The sequence below is a fragment of the Necator americanus genome, chromosome IV (genome assembly GCF_031761385.1).
Source record: "Necator americanus strain Aroian chromosome IV, whole genome shotgun sequence".
NCBI lineage: Eukaryota > Metazoa > Nematoda > Chromadorea > Rhabditida > Ancylostomatidae > Necator > Necator americanus.
The window spans coordinates 21,782,044-21,790,697 of record NC_087374.1 but is presented as its reverse complement, the minus strand read 5'-3'; the positions used below and the strand labels follow the sequence as shown (position 1 = coordinate 21,790,697).

Sequence of the window (8,654 nt, the reverse complement as noted above, 5' to 3'; positions counted from 1 at the left end):
TCGTTTTCTTGCCGCAACTCTAATACGCTCCTGGCAAACTCAGATACAGTAGCACATCTTCTGTGCTATGTGCACAAATGTTCATACCTATCATTTTGCGCACCAACCTTTGATCCGCTATCTTTATCAGTTCTAGCGACCACATTCACTGCATGTTTTTCTCCATATAAGAAGGAACTCTCCGCTATTGTTCACTGTCTCACTCTCGAAACGATGCCGATCGCACCTGGTCATATGACGTCGCCATTTCTCGTCGCCCCCGAAATAGCACGGGTAACAGCTAGAAAAGGCACGCATCAACTCCATTACAACGCCCAGACGAATGCTGCGATCTCTGCTTCTTGTTGTATTTGTTACTGTGATATTACTCGCACTGAACACAGGTGATTTTTTTGTTGTTGTATTCCTTGTCTTGGGTGCAGATCTACCAGCAAGAAGGTTGTCTTCCCTTTCACCTTTTTCCATAACTCTTGTTACTTATGAGTCAATGATCTTATTAAGTACTGCTGCCATAGAAACACAATACTGTGGAAGATTATAAGTGGAAATTAAGAGTTGGGAGCAGCTGCCGCTGTGAAGCGCCATACGACTTGTTTCTTTTCTTTTGAAGTTCAGAACTAGAACAGTTAGAAATTGATAGGACCGCGAATGAGGAAATCCTGTTCACATCCACATTACAAATACATAAATCTTTGCCAAACAAATGAACACTCCAAAAGTAGTGTGTTTCATTGTTCTTACTCAAAAAAGAAAAAAAAAACAACGAAAGAGTTCGTAGTCGTCTACCATCACGTTTCAAGGTTTCTTTCATGGTTCTGATTATAGGCATCTATTAATGTAGACGATGGAAGGGTAGCGCTGTGTAACACGACACTTAACGATCGTAATGGACTAGTCATAATTGTCTAATTATAGGCATGAGTTCAATACTGGAGGCAAATTACATGACATAGTAGTAGCAGTAGAATGCGGTGTTCTAAGCAATTCTTTAGAGCTACCGCTAATAGCTTACACAAATCACCTCCGAAAATGGAATCTATGGAGACTAGTATATGAATTGATGGAGTCATTAGAGTTGAACCCTATGATACAAACGATTTAAACAATTTCGTCAAAAGAAGAGTTAAGTTCGTCTTAGTTCGCAACAATTAGGTGTTTCAATCTATATGCGCAACCCTTCCATTCCCAATTATGGTACTAACGTATGGTACTACTGGTTTCTAACGCGACCTTGCGGTAGAAACTACAATCAAAACTTTTTTCTGCTGTCCTCTACATTCTTTGTAGACAGCCTATACAGAATTTTTGTGCCTGGCATCTTTAAACGAGCAAAGTCAGTGGTCTTGCATTTAACTGAACTGCGTTTTGCCAAAAAGGTTTACCAAGTCTTCGCTCGGTTTTCCAAGCATAATATTATGAATGAGTGTTACTTATCAAGAACCAAAACTGTAGTTTTAACTGTAATGAGTCGTAGCAATCCTGGATCAAATCTTCTGCACATCCTTCACCTAAATGAATAATTGCTACTTAGATTTTAAAACAACTTTCTATTTCCTATTGTAAACCAAGAAAAGATAATTACAGTAGATGCTGCTAGCGTAAAATCGATGGTGGCCTCACAAATGTCGGCAAAAGTAGGACTGAAGAATAAAAATCTCCTCACATATGTTGGTAACGTACCAGATAACATTCGTAATATGGTAAGTTCTTTAATATCTCAACCAAATAATACTCCAAATATCACCATAAAATTATTGCAGATGCTTCGCATGAAATTCCTTCGATGACCTTCATTTCTATTCTCTGAAAGTACTTAAAGCCGGGAAAACCATGCATTCACAAAGACAGCAATAAATTTTTTCTGCACAAATGTAGCCGCTTAAGAACAAAAACAACAACACTCAAGGCCTTAACAAAAAAAAACAGACAAAAAACAATACTCTATGCATTTGACAAACGCTAATCCTCTATTCGGGTCCATTCTTCCACTTGTCGTTTGACTGTCTTGAAAATTGCTAACTTTTCCTGCAAGGACGACTGCAATAAAAATAAAAAAAGATAAAGATAAAGATAAAATTAAGATAAAACTTTCAGTGCAAAATTTATTTACTTCTACGAAAGACAATTTCTCAGGGAATAGTGTCTTCGCTAACTGTATAGCTTGAAAAATTCGAAAGATTTCTCCTATTCGTAAGTAAGTCGTGTAACCTCACCTGTTCAGATAACCTAACCAGCATTTTAGGAACACAATCTTCGTAATACGATCCCGCTATTTGGTCATCTCGTAAGGTTGTATGTGCAATAAGTAATGCACTGAAGGACGGACTCCTTAAAAAAAACTAGCAGTTCCCTTTTTCCAAGTAATAGAAATGTGAAAAAAAAACACATATAAATCACGGAAAATGGCGTACCTCAAGAAGGAAGGTAGGATGAAATAAGTTGCAAACTTAATGAATGTGTTGGTGTGACGATAAAGTGTGCCGGGTATGACCCCCGGATGAACGGTAACAATACTCTGTGCCCTGGAAGACCGGTTCGTATGAATATGCGCAACACATCAACAGAAAATGGGGTAAAATGTAGGTGGAGGGGGAGACAATCTGACGCACCCAAATCGAACTGCTTCCCTACTGTATCTGGTGCGATTATTTGAGGTGATTCGTGGCGGGACCTCCACTGTGCCAGTACTGTGCGCGCACTCAAGACACGGAAAAGGTCATGGAGCACAATTGAGTAGCAGAGTTAGTCGCGGCCCTAAGACCTAAGCATCAGTCTTCGAGGATCCACGACATATAAGTTGAAGCTAAGAAAAAGGAAGACAGAGCTGAAACTACTACTGTTTTAACTTTACCAAATCTTCCAAATGAGAAAGAAAGAAAGAAGGGGGAAATGTAGTTGTGGGGTCAATCAGTGGCACCCAAGCTATATGTCACAGATCCTCTAGAACTAATGCTTAGGTCTGACGGCCCCGACTGATTTAGTTATTTACTTCCAGAAATGAGGGCGCCACTTAGTGGGTACCCCCAACTACGTTCTACTCCGAACAAGTTTACGAGAAATGAATAACTAAGTGATATCATATGTAAATTCCAAAGAAAAACAGAGAACTGAAAATGAATTTCATAGCAAGCACCAATCACTAAGCATGCATGCAACAGTTTTTATTCACACGTTTTCGATTTGAATTCGTAAGCTGGTTCGAATTCCTCCTTCGACTTCGATGCAAGCTCTGGAAAGTGGCAATCAGTAATCCGAGTGAAATGAAGAGTTAGAGGCGCCCATTATGCAAATCGAATGGTTTAACGACCAGAGCGATTAAAATGTTCCATGGACATCTTTGCGCCTGTTGTGCTCCACGACCTTTGCGTTCTGAGAGCAGGTACAGTACTGGCACAGTGGATGTTCCCGCCACGAATCTCCTCAATAGCACCAAATACAGTAGGAAAGCAGTTCGATTTGGGCGCATTAGAGTGCCCCTAACTACATTTTACCCAAAAAAATGTACCTTTGTCGAGCTAGTTCTTCAACGTATACAGAAAGAAGTAGCTTGGAGAAACAATATGCCTCATAGGGTCCCACGTAATACGAGAGAGGATCTTAAAGTTATCCTATATGTGTATGCTTAGAGGCAGCGTGTCACGATTTTGACGTGGTGCGGAAACCAAAGCGAAATTCTATCGGCTTCTAGATTGCGGAAACCAGCATAGTTTCGCTCATTTTTTCCCTAGTAAAAAGCGGAGTGGAATACGGGGCTTTTTCCTATGAACTCCATTGCAACGCGCCACTCTTCTGCATGGGCCAAGTGAGAGGTCGAAAACCAGTGGGGTCTCCTCGACAGCCTATTCAAGTAAGACCAATGAATAGGCTGCTGAGGACAAAGAAACGTATACAGAGAGGCACGTTCTAACGTATCGTATAGGAAATAAAGCGATTCTCATGCCGTTTTTTACGATTAGGGGAGAATGAGCGGAACCACGCTGGGTTCCGCAACTCACAACTCAAACTCTAGGCTCTCGCTGTGGGCAACCCGTCAACATCGTGACACGCTTCCTTTATCCTTATTTATAAATTACTTGTGAAATAGGCTAAGTAGCAAGGAAATCTGTATTCCATTAACTTGAAGAAACTGGAGTTTGTTCTGTTATCATGGAACTTGATCTTAGCAATCCATTTAGAAAGAAATTGGAATAATTTGTGAGCTTGTTGAATACCTTGTCGCGCATACTCACGTTAATAGCTAAAACAATAACGAGAAGGTGCGAAAATTGCCAAAATGGATCCCAAAGTTTTTTTTTTCACTTTATTAGCTACAACAACGATGTACGCAAACATATTTGAATAGTTCGATAGTGTTTAAAGAACTTCAACAAACAATTGCTTATCTAAAAACCATACCTTGTAGCAATGAACTCGAGAAGAAAGCAACGTTTGCAGTCGCTGAACTCAAAGCTGTTATTCTCGTCTCGGAGGTCATGAGGGGATCAAGAAGATGTAGCAAAAGCGCTTGAGACACCACATTAACACACATATGAGCCTCAACATTGTTGACGAACTGCAAGGAATGGCTATCCTCAACACGAATTCCTCTTCTCAAACAATTTTTAAGAATCAATAAAATGATCATTTCAACTCAATGAACGGTTCAAAACGTACTTTTAGAGGAACCAGCATCGTTCCGGCACACAATACTACAACGCTGAGCTCGGTACACCTTCCCAAAAAACCGCGGGCGAATTTTGCCACCTAAGGGTGATAAAAGCATTAAGTCTTAAAAACGGGAATCTTAAGGCAGATAGCCATAAATTGGTCCAGCACAGATGGATGATGGAAAGAGTGCTGGAGGATAAGTTAGCAAATAGCATACCGAGAACTAGAGAACCTCTTAACATAACACATAGAGAATAACAAACCTCATGAGGATCCGCTAGGTCTACTTCGTAGAGAGTGAGGGGTAGTTTCGATCCGTTCAACGATGCAAACAGCTCCTTCGCTTTCCTTCGATCACCAACCAACGCGTGTACAGTGAAATCATAGCGCAACAATTTCCTCACTACCTAGACAATGTGGAAGCAAACACTTTAAAAGGGGTGAGGGAATTCAGAAAGAAAATATTATAGACTGATGTTACTGAACACCATTTCTCTCAGATGAAGTTCTTCCCTGCCACTTACCTCTCTTCCGATGGTACCGTCTGCTCCTGTAATCAACACGTTTTTCTTGCAAGAAGATCGAATTGCATGAGAATTCCGGATTTCATTCTCCAGGCGTTTCTTCACTCCTTGATTAGTGGCCTGGAATCCGAATCAAGCAGTGCGCATCACAAATAGAACTAAATAGAATATCACCTCAAAAAGTAGCTCTTTCAATACGTACACAGCAGCTAGGATATAGACCTGTATCATCACGAGGACTTCAATCCAAGCACTCGGCAACAGTTCCATGCCACGACGAAGTAAAAACAACATCTATGTACCAGATTTCGACTTTGGACGACTCCAGCAAAACTTTGGGAAAGAAAGAAATTTCCTTCAAGTATTTTCCTCGATATAAAAGTACCAGCCTGAACGTCCGGCTAAAGCCGGATTTCAGGTTTTCTTGTGTTCACTTAGCTCGCCCTCACCGATCAATAAGAATAAGAAGAAAGCATATGGAACGGAGTAGTAGACATAAATGATAGGGAAAATTAGCAAGCGAACAAACGAACTCTTTGCAGATCGTTAAAAGGATAGAAGCGTTCTAATGGAGGAATGGTGAGCGTTGCCCAATACTAAGCATACTGTTCGCCTCCTCATTTATCCATAGTGGATCTTATGGATGCGATCAGTTCTAGACGAAGTTTCAGTTTCTTTTCGAGTAATGCTAAGATCAAACGTTTAAAAAACATTCCCATTCGACTCTTCCTTTCTTCCTATGTTTAAATTGAGTTCTTTAACACTGTCACATTTCTTTTGAAGGTACCTGGGGTTTTCGGTGGAGTATTCGTATACGGGATGGGAGACTACGGGGGGTAGGGGGATTCCTTCGTTTTTTTTCTTATTGCCGTAAAAAAAGGCCGGGGGGGGGGGGCCCCCCCCAAACCCGGCCCCCCCCCAACCCCCCCTTTTAAAAAAAGGGGCCCCAAAAAAAAAAAACCCCTTTTTCCCCCCCTTTTTTTTTGAAAAAAAGAAAAAAAAGGAAACACCCCCCCCCCCCCCCCCCCCCCCCCCCCCCCCCCAAAAACCCCCCCCCCCAACACCACCCCCCCCCCATGGGGGGGGGGGGGCCCTTCTTTCTTTTGGAATTCATTTCTTTGGAACCAAAGCCATAATTAATACTTCTAAATAGGTAACATCAGTAAAACCTGGAATAAAATCGTCAGAAAAAGTAATGTCTAGGAAATATATAAAGGTTAGATGGAAATGCAGGAATAAATATTCAATCTATTACACTTTTTCCACATTTTCCTGTTTCTCTTGTGCTTCCACAATAGTGCCGATCCAGGTGCTGTTCTGGAATTGTCATATACTAATGTCATATAATGCCTAAATAGGAAGCCTACTGATTAGTCGAACACTTGTACACTCACTCACTTCTTCTTTTAAAAGAACTGCGGCTGTGCGGACTTATTTAGTAACTTGAAAATATCTAGTTAACGATAACGAACGAATTTTAGTTAATAAAATTTAAAAGAATCTTGCTTCCTGTCTCTATAGTCGAAGAACTAATCACTTACACTCCTTTGTAAATTTGGAAGTAAACATTCATGTAGAGTATACATAAAAATGAGCACTCAGCGGTGCCCTTATTCGTCCTTGTTTGTGGAAGTAAACAACTAAATCAGTAGGAGCCCTAACACCTAAGCATTAGTCTTAGAGAATACATGGCATATATGCTAAAGCCACAAAGAGAAAAAAGTAAGATATAGGGTGCAGAAGGGCGGTAAGGGCGCCATTGCGTGCCCCCATCGCCCAACTACATTTTCCAATTCTAATTTGACTGAGGCCAAATGTAGTCGGGTCAAAACGACATAAAGCAAGTGCAGTTGCGTAAGCGGTTGCGCTCGAAGCTGCGCGGTGGAGATAGCGGTTGGAATCGGGGTGGGGCCATAACGAATTCCATAAATGAACGCTGGTAGCAGGGGTCCTTACTCGTTGCTAACCGTTACGCTCCACCGCACCACTTCGAGCGCAACCGCCACGTGTTTCGTGTCGTTTTGATCCGACTATATGCATAGGACGTCTTTGGATCCATGAATGAAATTTAGATTGGGGGTACGAGTGCAACACTGAATTTGAAGTACTTCATCAAATATTCGCATCCGTGGCACGAATACCTGTTCGCTACAAACACAGCAGACCAAAGAGCAGAGAGAAGGTGTGTGCCTAGCAAGGTGTGAACGAGTGCCGATATTACGAGTAATCATAAGCGCCGACGACTTCGCTACGAATTCGCGCCTATTCCTGGTGGAAATCATGGAAGCCGTAAAAGAGTAGACGGACATTTTGCAAAATTCCTTCCTACCAGAGCTTCAGAAGAGTCCTGAAACCACTAACTCTTTCCCGTATTACTTGACGAGTGCATCTTGCTACACTCGCTACCGTGAATCAACGGTAAAATGTAGTGGGCGGGGTACACTCCGTGGCGCCCTTATTTGCGGAAGAGAATAGCTAAATCAGTAGGGTCCCCAAACTTTAAGCATTAGTCTTAGAGGATATATGACAGGTAAGCTAAAGTCACTAAGAGAAAAAAGCAAGATACAGCGTCCAGAAGAGAGGGTGCCACTGCGTGCCCCTTCCCGAACTACATTTTCTCCTTAATCCGCTATGTACACTGACACTAGCCTCGACACTCACCCCAGTGCTCAAATGTGATCTATAATGATAGTATTTATATTAACCTACTAACAAGCACAAACAAAAGCTACATCACCGTACGCCCCAAAAATTCAAAATTTTAAGTCGTGCCTTGTAAAACAGTGTACGCAGAACTATTACGTCCTGCATCCTTAAACTCCGCTACGATGATACCTAGCTGTCCAGTGCTATGCTTTCCTTTAAATAATTAATGTACATATTTTTGTTGTATGATTGGTTCCCATAGCCAATAGTCTTATGAGATGCATGAGGTACAAGGGTGTTTCGAAATGACCAGTACGATCTTTCTCGATTTTCTAGAAGTTTTTGTGTTGTGCGCTACTATTTCTGCAGCTATTTCACTCGTAGAAAATTAATATAAAGTCCATTTAGCAAATAAATTCAATTAGTGATCAGTTTTCAAAAAAGGCAAGTGAGCCACAACTGCTCCTCGCGACTAACCCAAGGCTTCCCGCAGGGTTCACATGTCCCGCGCGGCAGATAGCAGACCCTTCTCAAATGGGAAAGCCGTAAAATTTCGGATTGCAGAACACTGACATATCGTAGAACTTAAATCAACCCAGTCTGACTGAAAAAAGTGGTTCGTGCAGTTTTCGAAATTGTTCGGAGTCGACCCATGAGTCTGACATAAAAAAAAACCCCAGACACAATTGTTCAAGAGTTCAGTTCATATTAACGTTGTTCCTGCTTACTCTGATGGAATATCTGTTAACCCCTAAAGAGTCTGTTCTACGTAACCTCTTCATGTCGCCGAAGACCCATCGATATACCATTTTTCTAGATGTATATCTAGAATCTAGA

At 41.4% G+C, this 8,654-nt stretch overlaps 2 protein-coding genes across 4 annotated transcripts; one reads left to right on the top strand and one right to left on the bottom strand.

The window, feature by feature from the left end:
- Positions 1 to 322: 322 nt before the first annotated feature.
- Positions 323 to 1,787, top strand: RB195_002287 (uncharacterized protein; the record flags this gene model as incomplete). The annotated part of the gene is made up of 3 exons (XM_064199469.1): positions 323 to 383; positions 1,585 to 1,700; positions 1,761 to 1,787. The coding sequence occupies 3 exons, from the start codon at positions 323 to 325 to the stop codon at positions 1,785 to 1,787; spliced, it is 204 nt and encodes a 67-aa protein (XP_064055350.1).
- A 172-nt stretch (positions 1,788 to 1,959) lies between these two features.
- Positions 1,960 to 5,465, bottom strand: RB195_002286 (uncharacterized protein; the record flags this gene model as incomplete). 3 transcript variants are annotated; one of them, XM_013446879.2, is made up of 9 exons in its annotated part: positions 1,960 to 2,025; positions 2,214 to 2,328; positions 2,412 to 2,522; positions 3,506 to 3,596; positions 4,396 to 4,552; positions 4,654 to 4,743; positions 4,911 to 5,054; positions 5,172 to 5,291; positions 5,346 to 5,441. In XM_013446879.2, 9 exons carry the CDS (start codon positions 5,439 to 5,441, stop codon positions 1,960 to 1,962), a joined length of 990 nt encoding a protein of 329 aa, XP_013302333.2. The 3 variants fall into 3 exon arrangements, with proteins under 3 accessions (XP_013302333.2, XP_064055349.1, XP_064055348.1); XM_064199467.1 differs by lacking the exons at positions 1,960 to 2,025; positions 2,214 to 2,328; positions 2,412 to 2,522 and adding an exon at positions 3,269 to 3,419 and having other exon boundaries at positions 5,346 to 5,465; XM_064199468.1 differs by lacking the exons at positions 3,506 to 3,596; positions 4,396 to 4,552; positions 4,654 to 4,743; ... (1 more) ...; positions 5,172 to 5,291; positions 5,346 to 5,441 and adding an exon at positions 2,762 to 2,769.
- Positions 5,466 to 8,654: the final 3,189 nt, after the last annotated feature.